A 22,411-nucleotide genomic window follows, 5' to 3' on the forward strand; every position below is an offset into this window, starting at 1 on the left:
TATGGGACAGCCCAGCGGAGATGTCTGGCAGCCGTGCGATCTGCCGGCGCCGGAGAGCCGCTGCGAGCCCGCCGCGCTCTCGGGGCTCCCGCCGCGCTCTCGGGGCTCCCGCACGCGCCTTCCCGCAGGAGGACGGGCAACAGAACGTCAACAAAACGCAGGCGGCCAGCTCCGGGGCGCACGGGGCGCCGGCGGGGTTAGGCCCTGGCGCGGCCCCGGCGGGGAGCTGCGGCCCGGTCCCCCTCCCGTCCCCCAGGCCAGGGCGCCGTAAACGGTCGCAAGGCGGCAGCGGGCCACCACCGGCCGGAGCCGCACGGAGGGGGCGCGGGGGCGCAGGGCTCGGCTGGGGCTCGTCCACCGGCCGCGCCACAAGCCCCCGAAGCCAGGGCCCGCTCTCCTGAGAGCAGGTAGCTCACCTGGGGCCTGCCAGGGTCACCCAGCCGAGTTCGCTTCACCGCGCGGAGAGCGAGCCGATCCTCGCCTCTGGCCCACCGGCCAATCGTAGAACAACTAGTGTCGATTGACAGACCCTCCGAGCCAACCAGTAGCGTCTGTGGGCGGGGCTCAGGGAGCCCTGGCGGAGAAGCCCGCGCTAACGGTTGCTAGGGACGCACCGGACTCCCTTTACGGCGCCTCGGAGGAACCAAAAGAGACGGCGCCTCTGCCTGCCAGGTCCGACCAACTCCGTTTCCTCCGGTCTCCGAATCCGGAAGGGTGAGCAGCGTGCTGCTCCCCTCTGAGGACTCGAAGGCGGGGGTCGCAGGAAGGCTCCCTCAGCGGCCAGGCACGCCCGCGGGGCCGAGGGGCCGACGGAGGCTGCGGCCCGCAGTGGACTGGGTCGACGTCCTGGAGCGCGACAGGCCGTCCCCGCACCTGCGGGCGGAGCTGACCCCCGGTGCCCCGGCCCTGGCCGCTGGCCTCGGCTCCGACCCCGGCACGAGCGCGGGCGTCCAGCGCTGAGCGTTAACTGGAAGCGGTCCCTTCTCACTGGCTAAGTCCGCGCGGCGACGTCGGGACGAAGTCGGCCAGTATACAGATGCAGCCGCTGAGGCCCGGAGGGGCCAGCACGCACTCGACTGGCCCGCACTTTGCAGCCCCACGCAGAGACCCTCCACGAGCCCGCGAGCCCCCAGCATCTCCCAGATTCTTCTCTACGCTCGCCTGCAGTCACGGTTCCGTGCTTGCGGCCCCGACCGCCCCTGTCTTCTTCCCCGCTCCTCGCCTCCAGAAGCCTCCGGTGCGCTCTCAGATTACCTGTCCAGGGGAGGTGAGGCAGGCTTCTCCTGCGGCTGAGGAACGCATGGCCTCTCGGGTGAACTACAATTCCCATGAGGCGCTGACGCTGCGCCGGCGCGTCGGGGTTCAAACCTGGTGTGGGATTCCATTGGCTGAGCCGGCACTGAGTCGGGAGTCCTGATTGGCTGAGGGGCCTGAGGCGACAGATTCCGGAAAGTGGAAGAGCAGTCAACATGGCGGCGGAACGCGGCGCGGGCCAGCAACAGTCGCAGGAGATGATGGAGGGTGAGCGGCTCCGTGGGGCGGCGGCCCAAGGGCCCAGCGGGAGGGGGGGCAGCGGCCCGCACCGGCCTTGCCGCAGAGAAACGGGCCGTCCCGCCAGTGGCCGTGGAATGGGCCCCGACGCGCGCCCTGACAGCTGCCAGCCGGCTCGGAGGGGCAGGGGCGGCCCGGGACCCGGGGACCCCGGGCAGAGGCTGCAGTGGCCAGGCAGGCGCGGGCGGCCGGGAGGCGCCGAACCCATGGCCGGCGGGGAGCAGCGGTGCGGGCGGGTGGGTGCGTATTGACGACGTGGTGGTCTGGCTGCCCAGTCGTCCACCTGCTGGTGGGAGCCTCGCACCGAACCTCTGAGCCTGGCCCGCCGGGTCTGTCCCCTGGGCAGCTGTCGGGGAAACTGAGGCGCAGGGCGCCGTGGGACCTGCCTGAGTCGGCTCATGGGTGAACGTGGTGGAGGCGGAGAGGGTCCTCTCGTAAGCGAATGGGTTGTAGGGAAGGGGTGGAAAGGAGTCGAGAGATTGAATTACTAAACAGCGGAAGCCTGTTTTCAAAGCTATCATAGTTCCGAAAAGACTAAATTCAACTCTTTAGTTTTGTTCAAAAAAGTCATTTGCATATTATGTGTCCATGTAGTTATACACACACACCAGTTGGAGAGTCAGACATGTCTTCGAGCGCATACATGCTTTGGTCTCCGCTGGTCTGGGGGCGGGGGGGGGGGGGGTTGCAGAGCTCCAGAAGAACAGCCACCGTCTTATGTGAAAAGTGCTAGGGAAGAAGGATGGGAGGTGGGGTGCGAAGGAAGAGCTGGCATGTTTAGAGTGATGGCTGCCCAACCAAATCCAGCTCTGAGCTGAACCTTGAAGGATAACTACAAATCGCCAGGTTGGGGAAAGATCAAAGATCATTTCAGGCCAGAGAAAGACAAAACCAAAGGGCTGTAAAAGAAGGTGGTCTGTTTGGAAGAAAATTTGACCAAGAGTGACAGTCCTGTTGGAGGAGGGTGGCAAGAGAAGGTCATGGAGTACCTTGGTGAAGGGTCTTGGATCTTTTTAAGCAAGGAAGCACCTCTTCGTATCCCCTCTCCTCGACACCCCTCCTCCCAATCTACGCCCTCCTCTTCACCTGTTCCAATGTCCTGGTAAATGGCAAATACAAAACCTAAGTGATTTTCTCTCTCCCGCTCCCACCCATCTAATTAATCAACAAGTTCTGATGCCTCTGTATTGTTAATATCTCCAGGTCTTCAATACCTCTTCCATTTCCGCTCCCAGTACTTTGAGCCAGCCCATTGTTCCCAGTATCCCGAAGTTGTCTTGTATTTGAATCTACTACCTCATGCTCCAGACCCCCTGCCGCCTGCAGGATAGAGTCCCACAATTCACTTGGGCTGCCCTTCATGAGCTAAGTCCCTGCCATCCTGGTCACAGCCACACCACACCCAGTAGAATTTGCTCTCTCTTAGCCTTGAGCACAGAGTACCCTGTGCCTGCTAATAACTAATTACCGAGTGTTTACTCCATGTCATGCACATGCTGACTGCTTTTGTGCCTTTTCTGCTTTAGTCCTGAGAGCACCTCTGGTCTATGGGTCCAACCTATCCTAGCCCCTTGTACAGATGAGAAGAGTGAGGCTTGGAAAAGCAAACAGCCTGCTGTCACTGTGTCTCTATGGGCAAGGCAAAATCTCAGCAGGAGTCACTGGCATTCCAAAAACCTTTGGAGTCGGGGCGCCTGGGTGGCTCAGTCAGTTAAGTGCCTGCCTTCGGCTCAAGTCATGATCCCAGAGTTCTGGGATCGAGTCCCGCATTGGGCTTCTTGCTCAACAGGGAGCCTGCCTCTCCTTCTCCCTCTGCCTGCCGCCACTCCCCCTGCTTGTGCTCTCTCTCTATCAAATAAATAAATAAAATATTTTAAAAAATAAAAATTAAAAAAAAAACTTTTGGAGTCAAAACTCAGATTTGGATTTTAGAATCACGTCAGATTCTCTGTCAATGCGGAATAGATTGGACAGAGCCAGAAAAGCCACAGAGAGACCAGTTAGGAGGCCAGGCAGGAGCCCAGGCAGTTCCGAGGGTGGGGAAGATGGAATGAATTTTGGAAGTTTGGGAGATGGATTTCATAAGGACTTGGTTTTATCCAGCACTCCTTCCCTGGGTGCTACTTTTCTAGGCCCAGGAGGAGATACAAAGAAGAAATAAAACTTATTTTCCTCAAAGAGCACACCCCTTTGTGGACAAACTGTAGCCAGGAAAGAAAGTACTTTCAGTATTGTTGATAACTCCCCGTAACTTACTACTATTTCAGCTCTTCAAGATAGACTTCCAAGGGAGATCATGAAAAAAGCTGGAAAAAGGAAAATTATTTGACAGTCTTACCAAAGAATTTTACCAGTTTGCCGTATTTAGTCATTGCCTTATTTATTAATTCAAAAAATAATTTACCAGCCTTTCAGAGCTGTCAGCTGGTATCACTGTGTGCTGATGTTTGGCATCGGTGACCTTTACGTGGGGCATTTGGCACTATTGGCTGTCTTCCCCTTTTTATTACAGCCCCCCCTCTGCCCACAGTCTGATTTGAGTTAGTCTTGATTTCTTTCAGAACGTGGGCCTGTGAACTGGGCTGGCTTTCTTGGCCAAATGGATAGTGGAGCATGGATAAAGGTATGTGGTGGCAGGGTCACAATGGTCCCCTCTGTGTGGACATCCAGGCCAAAAGCAAGCCGCACAGGAGATGCCTCACTGTGTGTCACCCAGTAGTACGCTTGGTCACAAATGGCCCAGGGCTTTTACAACACCTGGTAATTCTTCACAGTTTCCTTGAGGGCAGGAATAGTATGTTGCTCGTCTTCGTACCCCTGTGTCCTCCCTTCTCTGCCCCCCCCCACAAGTTGTCCCCACCACTGTACACCTCAGACGGTGCCCGAGACACGAAAGACACGCGTTTGTTGAGCTGACTTCAGCCAGTGTTTCTCAGTGAAGTCTTTTTGACTTACAGCTGGATGTCCATCTGTTAAGTGTTCTTCAGGGAGTCACATGAAGTGGCTGTGAATTCTTACTGATGTGTGTGGGCTCAGTTGACAGGCGAATCGAATCGGAAGAGTCTGGCGATGAGGAAGGGAGGAAGCAGAGCAGCGGTATAGTGGCGGACCTCAGTGAGCACAGCCTAAAGGATGGAGAGGAGCAGGGAGAAGAGGACCCAGAAGGTACCAGGCCCAGTTAAGAGCCTTAAACTCTCTAAGGGGGGACGGTGCGGCCGTGTTGCCTGAGATCTGCCCAACCCCATGCCACCGCCTTGTGTGGTGGGGAGGCGAGGGCTGTGGGAGGACTGCTGTGGGCCGTGGGAGGACTGCTGTTCGAGAGGGGTATTCATTTGGCTGGCTCTTGATCTGCTGATGCAGCGCTAGAGGCCCGCTGGGGGCTGGTGGCCGTGTGCTCTCAGAGCGCTGCGCCCCCTGAGGCACTCTCCGAGCTGACTCATTTATGGCACTTGCAAGCAGGATGCATTATTTTCTTAGTTCCACCGAAGGCAAATGCTGCTACTAAGAACGCTAGTTAGTACTAGCATGTCATCTGGGAGGGAGTCAGAAAATTGTTTTATTAACCGTATATTCAGCAAGCAAGATTTAAAAAAAATTTTTTTTTCACTGACAATGCTTTTGTTTCTGATCGAGTAATGTAAACTAATTTCAGAATAACACTTTTTTCTGAGTCGTGCTTCACCATATGAGAGGCCTGAGGATTGACTTCTAAATTGCCAAGATGTTAGGAAAATTGTTTCATGCAGAAAATATCTCAATAGCCTCCTATTGTTTTAGTGATTAAAAACAACAAAATAATATAGAGATGAGAAAATTAAGTTCTCAGTCCATAGTGGTGATTTTTCACCCTCCCCAACCATGATCTTTGTTGGTTTGGTCAGAAATTCGATTTACATTGAAAAGAATGAGAGAGGGCATATGAACAGACAGAAGGATGTCCATTATTAGGTGAGAACAGCACATTTCCAAACAGTATGCATGTTAAAGTCTTATTGTTAAAATTATTAATAATATGTAAGTTTTAACACTTTAAAGAGAAAGCACATCACACTGCAGGTGAAGGTCTCTGAATAGGTCTGAGGGTGTGTGCCTTCTGGGCTGTCTAGAGCTATATATGGTGTATGAACTTTTAAGGTAGTAATAGTCATGCTCTACCCTATTGGTAATAAAACCCAAAAATTCTAAAAAAACAAAACTAATTTTTAAAATAACATTGTGCTCTGTGCCAGTGAAGATGATTGGTAACTATGGCAACCTAATTTTAAGGCAAAGGGAGATTACCACAAAAGTTATCAGCCACATTTACTTTGGAGCTCCAGAGTCGATATTCTGGAAGTGGCGTGGGTGGAATAAGTACACGGGAGTGATGGAGGAAAGCTTTCGTTATGTCTAACCGAGTCACGGAAATACCAAGTGGGTGGGAGCATCACCTGCTCTCCTGTCTGAACATCCAGCGCTCATGGGGGACTGGAGAGTTGGAGGAGCTCTGTCCTGGTGATTTCTCTTGCTGGGTGGTAAGCGCAGGCTCCCTGGGGCTCACCCTGGGGCTCACGGTGACAAAGTAGAGCAGCAGGACTTGAACCCAGCTTGTCCAAATCCAGCGTTCTTTCTTCCAGACTACTAGCTGATTAAAAGCACTCTGGAAAATCTTTAAGGGCGGGGGTGGGTGTGGGCACCTGGGTGGCCCAGTCCGTGAAGTATCTGACTTCGGCTCAGGTCATGATCCCAGGGTCCTGGAATCAAGTCCCACATCGGGCTCCCTGCTCATCAGGGAGCCCGCTTCTCCTTCTGCCTCCGCCCCCACTCATGCACATGCTCTTTCTCAAATAAATAAATAAAATCTTTAAAAAAAAAAGCGCTCTGGAAATACGCAGTTTTATAAGTCCTTGAGAGAAACCAGGACTTGCTCTGCTCCCACCTGTATTTAAGTCCTAAGTTCAAATAAAATTCAAATGTGTCAGCTGTTACCTTTCACTTATTTTCCATAAGGTATTTTAAGAAAAAGAGAAAGATGAATACATGATACATTTGGGGAAACATTTTAGGCTGGTAACTGTTGCAGAGGTTAAGCCGTTGTTTTGAGGGGCCCGCCCTGAGTGCTGGGTGTGTTAAAGACACAACCACATTAAGCTGTGTGACCACCTGTCCTGAGGATCCCAGGCCTGGTTTCTACACACCAGCCGTGCTCAGCTGTCTGCAGCACTGCCTTGCACCCTCACGGTGTCCTGGTTTGGACTCTGGGTGGCCTGGACATCTGTTTTCATTGTGCTGCCTCTCTCATTGCAACTTCCAGAGTTCACGAACCTTGGATTTGTGCAGTCTGGGGATGAGGAGTAATGTGGGTATATCTCTTGCTTTTGCCCAACTCCTTTTATTTCATTCCTAGGTTGGTTGATATCTTGTAAAGTTACAGCAAATAATTCTAGTAAATAGGGGCGCCTGGGTGGCACAGCGGTTAAGCGTCTGCCTTCGGCTCAGGGCGTGATCCCGGCATTCTGGGATCGAGCCCCACATCAGGCTCCTCTGCTATGAGCCTGCCTCTTCCTCTCCCACTCCCCCTGCTTGTGTTCCCTCTCTCGCTGGCTGTCTCTATCTCTGTCAAATAAATAAATAAATAAAAATCTTAAAAAAAATAATAATTCTAGTAAATAATAAACTATAGTAAAGGACATGTTTTTTTTTTGACTGGCCATTGTTGATTGTTATGAAAGAGGCATAGTGAGAAGACTGGATTCCGCCAGTGCCAGCCAGTGCTTCTTTGTTAAGCTGGTCAGTCCCCTGGTAAGTGCATCTCTCTGCTGCCTCCAGTTTAGGGGCTGGGCTGGCCAGCAGACAGACCAGACCCCTGGTCCTTGGGAGGTGCTGGGAGCATGGGGTCTGAGGGCTGCAGGCCCATTCCACAGCAGAAGCAGATGCAGCTTGCTCTAGGGAGAGGCAGCAGTACGAGCCGGGCTAAAATAGCAGTGGTGACAGCCGGTTTACGGGAGAGCAGCAGCCACACGCTCCCACCAGAAGCGTGGCAAGCCAGGTGGCCCAGTTTCCTCAAAGAGCCAAAAGGGACATTAGAGAAATGTCATCCAGTCACAGTATATGACCTTATTCAGATCCTAATACAAGCAGACTGAGGGGAGAAATCGTCAGACAGTTGATAAAATCCAATAATCACTTCCTTTTTTAAAGCATTGAGCTGTTTTTAGACACTCACACTTCCGTCAGTTCAGGGGAAACGGAGACCAGGAAGCGGCTGATTCCAGGCCATTAGCTCCGCAGCGTGAGCTCATGTCACAGCTCTCCCCCGGCACTGGGGCATTAGCTTGTGCCTCCAGTGGAAGAGAAGCGTGTTTAAATCGGTCAGGGCTCTTCAGTCCCACTGTGGAGCTGTGCTTTGTTTTGGTCCTCTTTGTAGAGATAAGTGTTTATAGATACGAGGCCACTTTCCAAAGCAATAAAAGGCACATCCTAGACCATCTGACATGCCCAGCATGAGCTATATTCAAATGGTCTGATTTATTGCCACAGACGGGAAAGGAGAGGGCAGGCCGCTGCCAGCTGGGCATCTCTGGGCAGCTCCCCTGCTGCTGCCTGGGCTCACCTGAGGCTCCGTCGGCCTCCCGCCTCCTTCCTGCAAACAGCTTCAGGCTACGTTTCCTTCCCTGGCAAGTTCAGTGGCACAGATGGAAGTTTGGAGACCTTTGCCAGTAGCCAAGTTCAGGAAAGTCCGAATGCCTGAAAGGGACTGACTGGAGCAGGGCGTTAACCCTGCCACGCCATCCAGAGCCTCCGTGTACCGCCACGTGGCTTCTCTGAGCCAGGCAGCCTGAGTCCTGGTGCGATGCAAACTAGGGCTCTGAATGGGCTTTTTTCTGCCTTCTCATTTTTTCAGAAGGACAAGAGCTGCCAGTGGATATGGAAACCATCAGCCTGGACAGAGACGCAGAGGTAATGCGGCCTGCTGGATGCAGCCTTGGGGGGCATGGTGATGGACCGCTCTGACTGTCAGGGTATCTTGTATGCAGGCGCCAGTTTAGTAAGTGATTTCCTAGGCGAGGTAGTCTGAGCCCGACTTGGTTGGGTCAGATTCCTTGTGTCCTGGTTGTTTCTAATACCAGTGACCGAAACCCCAGCTCTGTGTAAGCAGAAGGTTGGATCGCCGATGAACTGCCCTTGTCGCCTAAATGACATGAGTGGGTCAGGTGATTACATTGTCCGTGGCGGGGCCTCAACCTCCCCAAGATCTGAAGTGCACTGAACGCTGGCAGCTCCAGGCAGGCGGGAGACGGCCAGGAAGCATCACCTGGGCGCCCCACCCCCACTCCAAGCCCACAGCTGGCAGCGGGTGCCTAGGCCTGTGTTTGCGCTCAGGGGGCTGTGGGGCGAGAGGCTTTACGCACTGCTCATTTTTACATCAAACTGCCAACGAGCACCTGGCAGCCATCCTTTGTGTCACCGTCGCCTGTCTGCAGGCTCGCCAGCGTCTCCTCACCCTCCCCTGCACCCACCTCGCCAGCCCCTTGGGCTCCTGCTCCGGGAAGCAGGTCTTCCCATGCTCCTCATCACCTAGATTTCCTCTTCATTTCAGGATGTGGATCTGAATCACTACCGCATCGGGAAAATTGAGGGATTCGAGGTGCTAAAGAAAGTGAAGGTGAGGGCGACTGTCCTTCCGCTGGAGGGAGTGCTGACGCCCCAGAGTCGTCCCAGCTCAGGGGGGAGGCACACGTCTAACTGAGGTTGGTTCTGCCGAAGCTGCCGGTGTCCTGGACTGCCGTCAGCACTTTCTGTCCTGTTTACAGTGTAGTTTGGGAGGCCGATAGGCGCTCCCGGAGGCCAGACGATGAGCCGGTGCAGAGCCTGCCTGCCCTGAACTGTGTAGTCTTTCCTCATCTCAGTTAAATTTGCTCAACTTTGAGCCCACTAGCAGTTTGCTCTGCTGGGAACAGCACACACCCCCAACCCTGACCAATGCCTCCCTCACCAAGGAGGTCTGCCCAGTGCGAGGCCTGCCTCCAGCCTCCCTTTGGGTGTCTGCCTATCCTCTCCAAGGTTGGCACATTTCTAGAAAACAACGGGAGAATGAAAACCATGTCACTTGCCCTAGAAGGCTGGTCCTGTAACATAGCTGGCATCTCGTGACCTCCCTGTTGCCTGTGTCAACTGTCCTTTTTCATCCCCCAGACTCTCTGCCTCCGTCAAAATTTAATTAAATGCATTGAAAACCTGGAGGAGTTACAGAGTCTGCGAGAGCTGGATCTTTATGACAACCAAATCAAGAAGATTGAGAATCTGGAGGCGCTAACACAGTTGGAGTGAGTCATGAGTCCGGGGGGGGCAACTGAGGGGCCTGTTCAGTCTCCCCAGAACCAACCCTGGGCCCTGGCTCTCAGCCCTGGGAGGCCACCTCTGCTACAGGGTCCTGCCCGGCGCCTGTTTCCGTGGGTGGCACTGGCAGGTCCGGTCTGGGGCCAGCACGATTTCCGTCCTCAGTGCAGCACCGAGAGCCCGGGGGCAGCTGGGGTGGTGTGTGGCCCACCTGGTGGGGGGCTGCCTCCAGCTCTGTTGCATTCTGAGCTCCATGCCACCTGTGCTCATTTAAAAATGAAATGTTTTGCTTATTCTCAGGATTCTAGATATTTCTTTCAATCTGCTGAGAAACATTGAAGGAGTTGACAAGCTGACACGACTGAAGAGGCTCTTCTTGGTTAACAATAAAATCAGTAAAATTGAGAACATAAGCAACTTACAGCAGCTGCAGATGCTGGAGCTGGGGTCCAACCGCATCCGGGTAGGTGCGGGTGCCGGGCCAGGGGATTGGCCCCTAGGACTAGCGGTTCTGGGTGCTAGGTGTGTGCTTGGCTGAGTGTTTCATGTGGTGTGATTTTATTTTGCAGGAAGAGAATGCTAACTGCAGGTCAGTGTTGATAAGAACATGTGCTCAAACTCTGGTAAAGCCCTTTTTCTGCACGTAAATTTCACTTGCTCTTCATCCCGATCACAACCTAAGCCTTAACAAAGCATCCCAGTTGCATTCTGCCTGGGTGAAGCACTTTGGTTTTACATATGCTGAGGGTTGTGTTCTTTGGTGAGCCTCTCTGAGATGACAGTGTCCCAGACACAGCAGAGTGGTGGCTTGCAGCGACCTGACCTTCACACAGGGGCCGTAGGAAGCATGTTGCAGCTTGGTGCGTGGTTAGCCTGTCCTCCCTGGACAGCTGCGTACAACTGGGGCACACCCGACAGCAGCCTTCCACCCTGCCATGCTCTGTCCGACCTCTGGGAGCATTAGGCAGAGTAGACAGAAGAGGCTTTGGGAAAGAGGTTTGGTGTCCATAGGAGCAGTGCTTTACCCATCTGATGATAGCTGCTGGGCAGAACCCATGGTGCAAAACACAGATGGGGTCACAGAAGGACTGACATTGGCAGTGGGGGGGGGGGAGATGTCAGTGGTGGTTTGCCAGCAAAGAGGAGGAAGGGTCACCAGGACAGATGAGGATATCTACTAGCCAGAAGACCACCTGACATCCCAGTGAAGCCAGTTGTCCAAGCACTCTTCCCCCAACTCTGTGTTGCAGATAGCCGTCTGGCTGGCTGTTGGACAGTCACAGCACACTGTAATCAGCCTAGCTTGGCCCTTGAGAGCTGGGCAGGATTCAAACCCAGGAGGGCCTCTTGGGACAGTTGTGAACAGTCACGTGGCTCACGTAGCAAAGTAGCACATTTAAAACTAAAGAGTGAAGAGTGGCCCGAGCATCGGCATTTTATCAAGTATCTCTCTCTGCAGTGTTTCTAGGAGAAGGGTGTTTCGTCATGGACCAGCGTAGGCAAGAGCAGTTAAGGATGCCCTCCTCCTGAACCCTCATCCTCAAGTCCTGCTGGGATGTGCAGGGTGGGACACGCCTACCTGTGAACCTGCGCGTGGGTTAGTGCTGAAAAAGCCGGCAAGAAGCTGTTGAGAGGCAGCAGTGAACTCAGGAAGGGAGCAGGTCTAGTTAGCACGTCCTAGTGGCACAGGCTGACTAGACCACCTGCTCTCTGCACGGCTCTGGAATTGACGGTTGACTAGAGGAGCACAGGATCCTGGCGAGAAGGAGGGTTGTGGATCCTGAGATGGGGCACAGAGAGCCACGGAACTGGGACAACTGCTCCCAGGAATCCCGGGTGGCATCCTGAGGTCAGAGCTGCTTCCGGGGAGACGTAGGCTCTTGGAATGCATTTTCATGAACCCTACGCAGAATAACATGATAATGCGTCAACTCAGAACTTTAGCACTTGGTGGGGGACTGCTCATCTGTGGGTGTCCCCTGACCTCGAGCCTTGGACAAGGCCTTGGACTATCTACCTTTTAAGTGAGATTTCACTGGAGAATTTCCAGAGTGGAAAAGTAACTTGCCCACATCCCAGGGCCGCAGGCACCTTGCCTACCCTGGTCTAGCTCGTCGGCCACAGTGTTAACTGCTACCCTGTCTTTTTCATAGGCGATCGAAAATATCGACACGTTAACCAGTCTGGAGAGTTTGTTTCTGGGGAAAAACAAGATCACTAAGCTTCAGAACCTGGACGCACTCACCAACTTGACAGTGCTGAGTATGCAGGTACTGACCCGCCTTCGCTGGGCCAGCACCGCCCAGTGCCCTGCACGTTTGTCCTCCACCGTGTCCAGGGTCAGCGCTCCTCTCACTACCAGGGAGCAGTTGAAATGTTCGCTTTCAGACACTCACACGTCCATACACGTAGAATGCCCTTCCCTGGGTGCTTCCCAGCCACAGGGTCTCTTGAGAAGGTTGGGCTTATGCTAAGGCCTCCTGAAGTGTCTGACTCCTGCTGGAAGCTTCCACGTCTGCACGGAGAGCAGACCCTATGTTTGCGAGTGGGCAAGCACCTGAGTATGCCCAGGGTTCACACTGCCTTTTTTGCTGGAAGCAGGTGAGCGGAGCCAGGCCCTCAAAGTGATGTGTGATGGCGAGTTCTGGGTGTGGCAGGTCTCCCCAGACTGTTTATGCCTTTTGTAAAGCAGACGCTCTGCAGACTGTTTTTAAAAAAGGACCGTATACTTTGAGTTACAATATATACTAGAGAAATGAGAAGTAATTTATTTTAAAATATTCAATGGATTTGACATTTTTGAATTATTAAATTACGGGGATAGACCTTGCCCAAGCACATCAAAAAAGTGAGTTTTTCACCGAAAAGCCTCTAACTCTCACACATGTGTTTTAGCCAGCACGACAGACTCAAAATCTTGACATCTCTCTCCCAGTAAGTTCCATTCTGGCACGCTTGGAACGCAGTGTCCTAGTGTCAGGCCTCTTCAGGATAAGAGGTTTCCTTCCCTAAAAGCCATTTTGTTTCCTCCCCTCCATGCTGCTCTGACGGCTGTCGGCCCTCCCTCTCGCAGAGCAACCGGCTGACCAAGATGGAGGGTCTGCAGAGCTTGGTGAACCTTCGGGAGCTGTACCTGAGCCACAACGGCATCGAGGTCATCGAGGGCCTGGAGAACAATGTAAGACGTCTGCTCGTCTGTCGGGGGCGGTGCGGGCTAGGCCTGGTCTGAAGAAGACTCGCTGCCTCTAGGGGTTATGGTCAAGACCTTCCCCGCTCGCATGAAGCTCATGCAGTCTTCCCTCTCCCTCCGCGTGAGCGTGGAGCTGGCCAGCACTGGTACCTCAGGGCAGGGCACGCTGTGTGGTCCCCAGCAGCACCACAGCCTCTTCCCAGGCGCCCCATCCTACAGAGGGCTGGCCGGTCTTCTGGCCTCCCTGGCCCTGCACTTCCTGACCCACAGCTTTCCAGAACACAGGGGCCACGGGACCTCAGCTTTGAACTGAGTTCCCACGCGTTCTTCCTCCTCCCTGCTTTTCAGCCGCCCTCGCAGGGCTGCGGAGGGCTTGTTCACCTCCCAGGGACAGCCCTGCTCTTGCCCTGCACAGGACAGCCTTACATGTGCTGCGTGGGGCGGGCAGGCGGCATTGGCTCCTGCCTTTCTCAGCTGCCTGTGGGTGAGCCTGCTTTTCCTCCCTGCAGTATTCAAGACAAATAAAGTACTTTTTCTCATTCAATTTTACTGGGTTTTTTTTTTTTTTCTGTTTTGTTTATTGCCAGCAAAGGTAACCATATGGTTACTTTTGTTATTGTAAACCTAGCATTTCAGTCTTAGTAAAGTCTCCTTTGGCCTCAGCACCTCAGCCTCGGAGTCCAGTCACCGTTAGCGATGTTTCGGAGGGCAAACCACATTCTGAGTTTCATTTTACCACTATCTAGAATGTTCGAGGAGGTAGAATTGGCCCGTGGTAAGTGTAGTCACCTTCCTTCGCCTTGCAGTCAAATTGAGAGCTTACCAGACTGGCGTACCTTCCAGTTGCACACTCGAGTGGTGCAAACGCTGAGTGGAGGCACAGTTGTGAGAGGCCAGACTCTACAGAGGCTGTGAAAGCACAGCTGGCAGTCCATGCACACGGGTGTCCAGCCTGAGTGGCCCATGCCCACGGCAAGCTGTGGGTCTCCCCACCCATGCCCCCCAGGGTGGGCCGAGGGTGGTGTCTTGCAGCATGGGTGACTGAGCGCAGGTCCCCAGCAAATGGGGAAGACGTGAGAGTGTAGAATTTTACTGGTAGGCGCTACGCTGCAGTCTGGGTTCAACTCCACTTCATTGTTGGGCCTCTGAACAAAACAGAAAAAAAAATAATAAGGAAGGAAGGAAAGAAAAGAAAGAAAAAAGAGAAAGAAAAGAGAAAGAAAAAGAAAGGAAGGTAAAGGCAGTTGTGGCTTTAAAGGTAATTATGTTATTAGAACATTTGTCATTGGTCCAATGTGACAGGCTCCTCAGGGCTTCATTCAGTTGGAGATCAAATGTTTGTTGAAGTTTTCTCTCTTAATTGATGCGGAATTTATTTTTGTTCTGGGAGGTAAGGAAGTAAACATATGTTTTTCCCAAATGGCAAATCCCATCTCAGCACCACAGGCGATGCCACCTTCCCCAGCGTTCGGGCACCCCCACCCCGCTGTGGCTTCCTTCCTGCGCGCACGGTCGTCCATGGTGTGTCACTGCATGGCGCACGCCCCGTCAGCTGTGCTTGCTCCCCACCCTGCCCCGTCCCTCTTTTTTTTTTTTTTTTTTTTTTTAAGCAGTTCTCTACTGATTTGCTTTTGGGTGAGCTTTCAAAACACTGTCTAGCTCCCCAGAAGAAAAGACAGTGTCGAGCACTTAGCTGAGTCCCTGTGCTCAGAGGCCCAGGACCAGTCCCGTCAGCCACAACGCCCCCGTGCTGAGCCCTCGTACGGGGCTCGCATCACGATCAAAGCCTCCTTGTGTCCCCACACGCACACCCGATGACGCCAAGCACCGCAGGACAGGTTCGGGGGGCTGGAGATAGCTGCGGTGGCGGCCTCGGCCTGGCACTGCCTGCCACCCACCCTCTTCTGCCGAGTTCCCCTAAGTCCCTGTTTGCTGCAGACCCCCCAGCCCCTAAGGCAGGAGCCTCCCTGTCGCACTGCACTCACAGCAACGTGAGCGCACATGATGGGCCCGACACAAGCCACTCAGAGGAGCTCCTCTGCATGCCTGTGCCCAGCTGGCACGTGACACGGCGTGGACCCCGGGGCTTCCTGGAGGGTGCCTGGCCGGTGATCTTGCTGGGTGACATTGCAGGGGCAGAGGAGACGGGCAGGGGCGGGCCCCAAAGAGTCAGACCAGGGCCGGAGCCCTTCCGAGTTAGCACGGCTGCGGGCTGGTGTGTGTGTTCATGGATTTGTTTTTATTTTGAGACAGTTTTTAACTTTCCCTTAAAACTTGGGAGGATTTGGAATCAGAATCCCAGGAATGCAGCAGAAAATGTAAGAAGGGATCCACAGTCAGAAATGGGTGGACGAGAAGGGAATGAGCGTTCATCTGTGGCTGTCAACCAACTTCTAAATGTTTCCCTTTGGATTTTGGAAAAATTTGCTGGCTCTTTTGATTAAACCTGGTTCAGCAAGCAATGCAAGCTTTAACAGACTTCATTTTTACTACAGTGCTATTCAGCTCTGTTAAATCTTAAAACTGAGCTTTAAAAAAATATTCCCGAGGCTTAGCTGATGTGTATTGGAAAGAGAGTGTCTGCTGAGCGTTCTTAGGAGCAGGGACCGTGGGGCACAGGCTAGACACAGGAGACCCAGCGTGGGCCTGCAGAGGCTGCCTGGTCACTCTGGACACTGTCCGCACAGGGCCGAGCGCCCCTTCTGCTCTCTTCTGTCAGCTGTAAATCCCAGGCTGGCACCTGACGCACTCTCCCTCAGCACCTGGGCGTTTGCCTCTTCCCAGAAGAAGGGCGTCCTCCAGGAGCACAGCCTGGGGCCAGCAGTGCCCCTTCTGCCACCTCTGATCGTACCTGGGCAGTTTCCTCCCCTTGGCGAGCCCCAGGCTCCTCGTCTCTAAGTGAAGACATAACTACTATTTTGAGGATTATTTTTGACGTATTGCGCGTGTTCTCAAGGTAGGCTGAATAGAGGTCACTGCAAGTCTCACCCCTTCTTCAGAGCCCACCCAGAAGCCTGCCCCGAGCCCCAGGCCTGCCCTGCTTCCAGGGGGTGTCACTCTGCTCCTCTGGGACCACGCATCTCACCAGGTCGGGGACGCTGGTGCACAGGGGTCCGGGGCTGGGAGCATCACGTGCCAGTGGTGCTGAGCGCTCCGTGCGGTGGCTGTGAGCGTTCTGTGTGCGAGTGAAGCGGGGGCCGCACTGCCGACCTGTTAGCGCACTCCCGTGCCGTGAGGGTAGAGAAGGTGGCTCGCCCCCGGCACGAGGCTTGGCGCCCAACACCGTGCGCGTGGTCACAGTCATTGTTGAACTGAGGTGATCCAGGCAAAATCTTATCTCCTTATTTTAGAACAAACTCACGATGTTGGACGTTGCATCAAATAGAATCAAAAAGATTGAAAACATCAGCCACCTAACAGAGCTGCAGGAGTTCTGGGTAAGTGGCTGCGCGCCGGGGCGGGTGTTGCTTCTGCTGAAATGATGCCTCCGAGTGGGGTGCTGTGAGCGAGGGCAGCAGCGCCGGCCCCGGAGCCCCCAGGAGGGTGAGGCGGGCGGGCACGGTCGTGGAGTTCGGTGTTGGCTTTGTCTGTGCGTCAGCATCACACGGGAGCAGAATCTCAGGCCCCAGGTTGCTCCCCATGGGGAGACCCTGGAATTGCCGAACCCAGCCCGGGAGCTCATGCGTTCGTCGCGGGCATGCCCACAGAAGGAGAAGTCGTCCAGGTTTGTGCAGTCCGTCCTGGACTCTGCCGAGTCTTCTCTGATGTGTGGTGTGGGGGAGTCGTATCGCAGAGCCGGTAAGAAGCAATAGGAAGAGAAACAGGATGTAGGAAGTCTTAACTTCTTGAGTCCTCTAGAGGCGTTGCGAAACGATCACTGAGCTGAGGCCTCCATGTCAGGATCCCGTGGGGGTGTGTGCTGCCTGTCCCCAGGCTGGTGGCCCCGCAGGGATCGCTGCACACATCTGACCCTGTGATGCTATGAGCCGAGTGTTGTCCTGGATGTGCTTAGTCTGACCAGGATTCGTGCTGAGTCTAAGGCACGGTCCTTCCTTGTCTAGCTGTGCTGCTGACCCTGCTCACATCCTGTGTGGTTTTCTTTCCTCATCTTAAAAGATCACCCAGGTTTCCCTGGAACGCAGGTAGCCCGATGTGAAAATGTCCCTGGCCCCTTATTAATAGCACTGGGTCTTAGGTAGTGTCAGGTTGTGATGCCAGAGCAAATCTGGGGACACCAGACCCAGAATTAGAGAGGTAGGAAAGAAAAGGGTCTCAGGCTGGGGGCACCAGGGAGCCATGTTTGTCTAGTGTGCCGCCCACCCCTGCAGGAGGGCGTGGCTGGGGATAGGCTGCTTGGATCAGAGCAAAGGGGTTTGGCTCTGGAGATGCCAAGGAACCACACAGAGAAACCCAAGGACAAACGAGGAACCCAGTGGCAGAGGGCCTGGGTGACAGGGACACCAGCTGATTCTGAAACATGTGATTCCTTCTCCGTGCCCTGCCAAGAGACAAGAGCGTGGGATGTGGGGTGCTGAGACCACAGGTAGGGGCCAGTGGGGCACCCCAGCCATCGGGGAAGCAGGCAGGCTGGCCATGGCTCAAAGCTGGATAGTCCCGGCCCTGTCACAACCAAAGGAGCTGCTGCTTAGACCCCAGATGGAGACAAATGAGCCCGAGCTTACAGTGCTTGGCGGTGTCCAGACCGCTCTCTGTTGTCGTCTCCTGATGACAGCAACCCTGTGAAGCAGGTAGGATTGTGCGTTCCAGGAGGGTAGGTTGCAAACCAGGATCTCTCAAACCCTTCTGTGCTCATATCACACGTGGGGTGTGCTTAGCTGTTAACTAGTCTCTGAAGGAGAAATGGGAAGCCAGTCCTCATAAATTTTTATCCCCCTAATTCTGTGTTTATTGATGTTCTATTTGTTCTTCCAGTGACCAACAGAAGGATGTTGAAATGTCCCAGCTATGACTGTGCACTTGCTTTCTCCTGTCAGCTCCATCAGCTGTTGTTTCTTGTATTTTGAAGGTTTTTATTAGTTGCGTAGACATGTAGGATTGTAGTGTCTTCTTGAAGCATTGTCTGTTCATCAGTGGCATGTCCCTTTTCCTCACTGCCTTCTGTTCTTGTCCTGAGGTCTACCTGTCTGTGTTAATCTGGCCATTCTGTCTTTCTCCTGATTACTGTTTCCATGGGTATCTTTCTCCATCCATTTACTCAGCCTGTGTCCTCATGATAAGTAAAATGTATCTCGTAGACAACACAGGGGGTTTGCTTTTTCCTCCAGTCTGACCGTCTCTGCCTCTCAAGCGAGGTGTGTGCCCTACTTGTATTTAGTATGATTCCACGTACTTGCATTCTGTGCCGTGGTTGGGTTTAAGTCTGCCATCTTGCTATTTGTTTTTCCTTTGTTCCTTTTTCTCTCTTTTCCTGTCTTCTTTTTGGATTGGGGTAAACGGTATTATTTTAGGGATAGCCCATTTTATTTCCACTGTTGACATATTTGCTTATGTCTGTGTGTTTTATTGTTAGTGACTATTGTAGGAATCACAAAGTATATTTTTAATTTATCACAGTCTGCCTTCAAGTAATATTACACCACATCCCATGCAACGTAAGACCCTTACAGGAACGTGCTTCCTTTCCTCTCCAGCAGCTAATATTGTCTTACGTTTCACTTTTGATAGGTTATAAACCGCTTGATCTGTCATTGTATCCATTATCTTTTAAGAAAATTAGTTTTTGGTTTTTGTTGTTTTTTTTGGAGAGAGAGAGAGCACACATGTGGGGAGGGAAGGGCAGAGAGAGAGAGAAAATCCCAGGCAGGCTCCACGCTCAGTGTGGAGCCCGACACGGGGCTCCATCTCATGACCCTGAGATCACGACCTGAGCCGAAATCAAGAGTCAGATGCTTAATGCACTGAGCCACCCAGGGGCCCCAAAGGAAATTTAATAACAAGAAAACCCACTTGTTTTACCATTTCTGGCATTTTTTATTCTTTTGTGTAGTTTGCACTGTGGTGTTTCCCTTCCTCCTGAAGAATTTTAACGTTTTCAATGTGCATCATGGTGTAAACCAATTCTTTCAACTTTGATTTATCTGGAAAGTCTCTTTGCTTTGCTTTCGTTCTTGAGGGGAGTGTTAGAGATGTGCAGCCCTCATGTGGCGTGTGGCGGGGGTGGCCTCGCAGCGCCGTGTGCACGCCCCGCGGGGCCCCGGTTCACGCTGCTTCTCAGGGGAGGTGCGGCGGCGTGCTCGTCCGTGTTCCTTTTGTGTGCAGTGCGCCTTCCTCCCTCCAGCTGCTATTTTATGTTCTTTTCATCACTTTGCTTTCTTGCCGCTCGCGTGTCGTGCGGTTGAGCTTTTTGGATCTATGAATGTATAGCTTTCAAAGCCAAATGCAGAAAACTTTTGAAAATAATTTCCTCAAAACATTTTTCTGCCCCTCCTTCCCCAGTTTCTTCCTAAAACTCCCAGTGATGCGTGTGTTGTCCGGCACATGGCCTCTGGGTCACTGCCTTTTACGTTGTACGCTCCCGTTTGTGTGACTTCTGTGCCCGTGTCTGCGGCGTCACGACCTTCTCTTCTGCAATGTTCATGTGCCGTTAAGCTCATGTACTCAACGTTTTATCTCAGATGTTATATTTTTCAACTCTAAAAATATTTGGTTCTCTTTTTGTAGGTTCTATTTCTCTCTTTCTATGTGTGCTTCTCTTAGAGCCTTCCTTTTTCACATGGCTAGTGATTTTTGTATTAGACGTTGGCCATGAGGATGGTAAGTTATTGGGGTGCCTGGCTGGCTCAGTCCGTAGAGCATGCGACTTTTATCTTGGAGTTGCAAGTTCAAACCCCATGTTAAGCATAGAGATTACATAAAAATAAAATCTCTTTTTAAAAAAGAGATGTTCAGTTATTGACTCTGGATCTCTGTTGTTTTCCTTTAAAGTGTGTTGGACTTTTTACCTGGCAGACGTTGAGTCACCGCTTGATCCTTTTTGTTTTCAGCTTTATCAGTGTCCTCTGAGGCTTCTCTGCTCTGTTTCTAGGCTGTGCCCTTTCCCAGGTATCGAGCGAATGCCCCGGGCATTTAGCAAAGTCTCTGCCTCTGGGCAGTAGGAGCACAAACGTGTCCTTTGCCTGAGTGAGCTCAGGCCTGGCCCAGCTCATGGCTTCTGGCGGCTGCTCTTGGGCCAATCCACAGTCCGTTTTCAGTCCAAGATTCCAGGGGACACCAGGTGCACCTACATAACTCACCCCTTTCCAGGAATTCCAGCTACCTCTGCCTCCCCAAACTGCATGCACTGCCTCAACTCAGAGTGTCCCCCAGGCTGTGCTTGGGTTTCCCCTGTGGTCCACAAGTGAGCACAGAGCTCACCTCCCTTGTTCTCCTGCTCTCGGGAGTCACTGTCCTGTGTTGCCTATTGTCCAACGTACGCAAACCATGGTTTCACATTACTTGTCCTGTTTTCCAGCTTATGACAAAAAGGCAAGTCCAGCTCTAGTTATTCCATCACTTGAAGTGGAGTCCTGTTTCTTTATTTAATTTTATTTTTCTGTCTCTCACCTACTGCAATGTGTAAGCTTTGTGAGGGCAGAGGAATCTGTTTGCTCACTCTTCTTTTTTTTTTTTTTTAAAGATTTTATTTATTTATTTGACAGAGATAGAGACAGCCAGCGAGAGAGGGAACACAAGCAGGGGGAGTGGGAGAGGAAGAAGCAGGCTCATAGCAGAGGAGCCTGATGTGGGGCTCGATCCCATAACGCCGGGATCACGCCCTGAGCCGAAGGCAGACGCTTAACCGCTGTGCCACCCAGGCGCCCCCCTGTTTGCTCACTCTTACCTCACTGGCCCCAGGAATAGTGTCTGGCACACCCCTGGTTGCATGAGAGGAAGGAACTTAGGAGGGGAAGGTTGGTTAGTTGGACAGAGACCACCTGTAGGTAACATTGAAAAACATGCTTGTGCAAATATGTGAGCTAAAGGTTAATATCCCTATATTAAACACAGCTCATACAGAGGGGCCATTGGAAAACAGGGTAGAGGGGCCCCGGGGTAGTTCAGTGGGTTAAGCGTCCAAGTGGTAATTTCAGCTCAGATCATGATCTCACAGGTCGTGCCATAGAGCCCCCGCAGCAGGCTCCACACTCAGCAGGGAGTCTTCTTGGGATTCCCCCTCGGCCTTTCCCTCCACCCTTCCCCCCGCTTGTGCTCTCTCGCTTGCTCCATCTCTCTCTCAAATAAATAAATAAAATCCTAAAAAAAAATGGGGTAGAGCATGAACAGGCAAGTCACAGAGTAAGAAGTAACAGAAAACATTTTCTATTTCATTAATTTTTAAAACACACTGAAACAGTGAGATGCGACGTTTGGGCTGCCAGGTGGGCAGAGCCTTTGCTGGAACGCGGTCTGTGCTGCGGCAGGCGCTCCGTGGACTCTGGTGGGACTCTTGTCGGCACACAGGCTCTGTGGAGTCTTCAGGGCCTTGAGACCCTAACAAAATGATGAGAAGTTCAAAGATTTACGTAAAAAAATACATAAATATCAGGATTCGTTGTTTTACAATGGAAATAGCTTTGTTGTATTTTCTATTGATAAAGTCTATCTGTTCATTGTAAGAAAGAAAAAGACCAGATTACACAGAAGACAAATCTGTCTTTTCCTTGCTTTTCTGTGTTTAGTGTCCAGTTCAGAAAAGATTATAAACCCAAACCTTGTAAAAACAATTACCCAGATTTTCTTCTGAAATTTTAGGTTTATGTTAGTCATACAATTTTTCCACCTTTGAGAATAATAAAATGATATATCCATATGATGAAATACGCCACTATAAAACAAGACCTTCAAATGATGTTTTAAAGGAGATTTAATTACGGAAAAATGCTCATGATATAGTATTGATGAAAAAGGGGATACCCAGAGTATTTTGGGGGAGATCCAGGTGTTGTTGAACTCAGTGCCTGTGGACACATACAGGCAGAGAAAGGACTAGAAGTGCGGACACAGAAACGAGAAGCCTTGGTCTCTGGATTATAAATATGTAGCTGGTTTTCCTGTGTCTCTTTATACTGTTTGGTTCCTCCAAGTTTTCCATACCAAGCATGTATTTCTTTCATAAGTGAAAAGCAAATGTGTAGAAAAGTATATTCTAAGAGAACAAGAGGTAAAACTCCCTCTCTGCCGAGGGAGATGGGCTCCCAGAGAAGGCTGAAGAAAGCAGAACGTCGACAGCGGTCTTCCTCATGTGGCGGGACTGTGCGTGATTCTTACCTTTCTTTTAATACTTTGCTGTACTCCCCGCTTTCCGGCAATGAGCATTTTTATGCCCGGGAAGAAAAGGAGAAGCAGGTGTGT

At 52.3% G+C, this 22,411-nt stretch overlaps 2 protein-coding genes across 8 annotated transcripts in view; one reads left to right on the top strand and one right to left on the bottom strand.

Moving 5' to 3' along the window:
• PASK (PAS domain containing serine/threonine kinase) overlaps positions 1-1,322 on the bottom strand; it is a 38,365-nt gene extending 37,043 nt beyond the window's left edge. For 3 of the 4 annotated variants that reach the window (XR_015725909.1, XM_045795870.2, XM_045795869.2), the window contains exon 1: positions 1,255-1,322. Coding sequence is in view for 2 of the 4 variants with exons in the window: in XM_045795870.2 (XP_045651826.2) it covers positions 1,255-1,302 (48 nt within the window). In the remaining 2 variants the exon portion in view is untranslated. The other variant, XM_045795871.2, reaches the window with a different exon arrangement.
• Positions 1,323-1,367: 45 nt separating this feature from the next.
• The window catches only part of PPP1R7 (protein phosphatase 1 regulatory subunit 7), a 29,249-nt gene continuing 8,205 nt past the window's right edge, over positions 1,368-22,411 (top strand). The window contains exons 1-10 of one of the 4 annotated variants that reach the window (XM_045795887.2): positions 1,459-1,521; positions 4,113-4,174; positions 4,588-4,728; positions 8,435-8,490; positions 9,131-9,196; positions 9,727-9,857; positions 10,171-10,333; positions 12,024-12,140; positions 12,944-13,048; positions 16,411-16,497. In XM_045795887.2, the coding sequence (XP_045651843.1) occupies positions 4,165-4,174; positions 4,588-4,728; positions 8,435-8,490; positions 9,131-9,196; positions 9,727-9,857; positions 10,171-10,333; positions 12,024-12,140; positions 12,944-13,048; positions 16,411-16,497 (876 nt within the window). In that variant the 5' untranslated portion in view covers positions 1,459-1,521; positions 4,113-4,164. Of the gene's footprint in view, positions 1,522-4,112; positions 4,175-4,587; positions 4,729-8,434; positions 8,491-9,130; positions 9,197-9,726; positions 9,858-10,170; positions 10,334-12,023; positions 12,141-12,943; positions 13,049-16,410; positions 16,498-22,411 lie in introns of all 4 variants that reach the window. The other 3 variants (XM_045795884.2, XM_045795885.2, XM_045795888.2) reach the window with 3 other exon arrangements.

This window comes from Ursus americanus, chromosome 1, assembly GCF_024610735.1.
Source record: "Ursus americanus isolate L20-20 chromosome 1, mUrsAme1.1.p, whole genome shotgun sequence".
Classification (NCBI taxonomy): Eukaryota; Metazoa; Chordata; class Mammalia; order Carnivora; family Ursidae; genus Ursus; species Ursus americanus.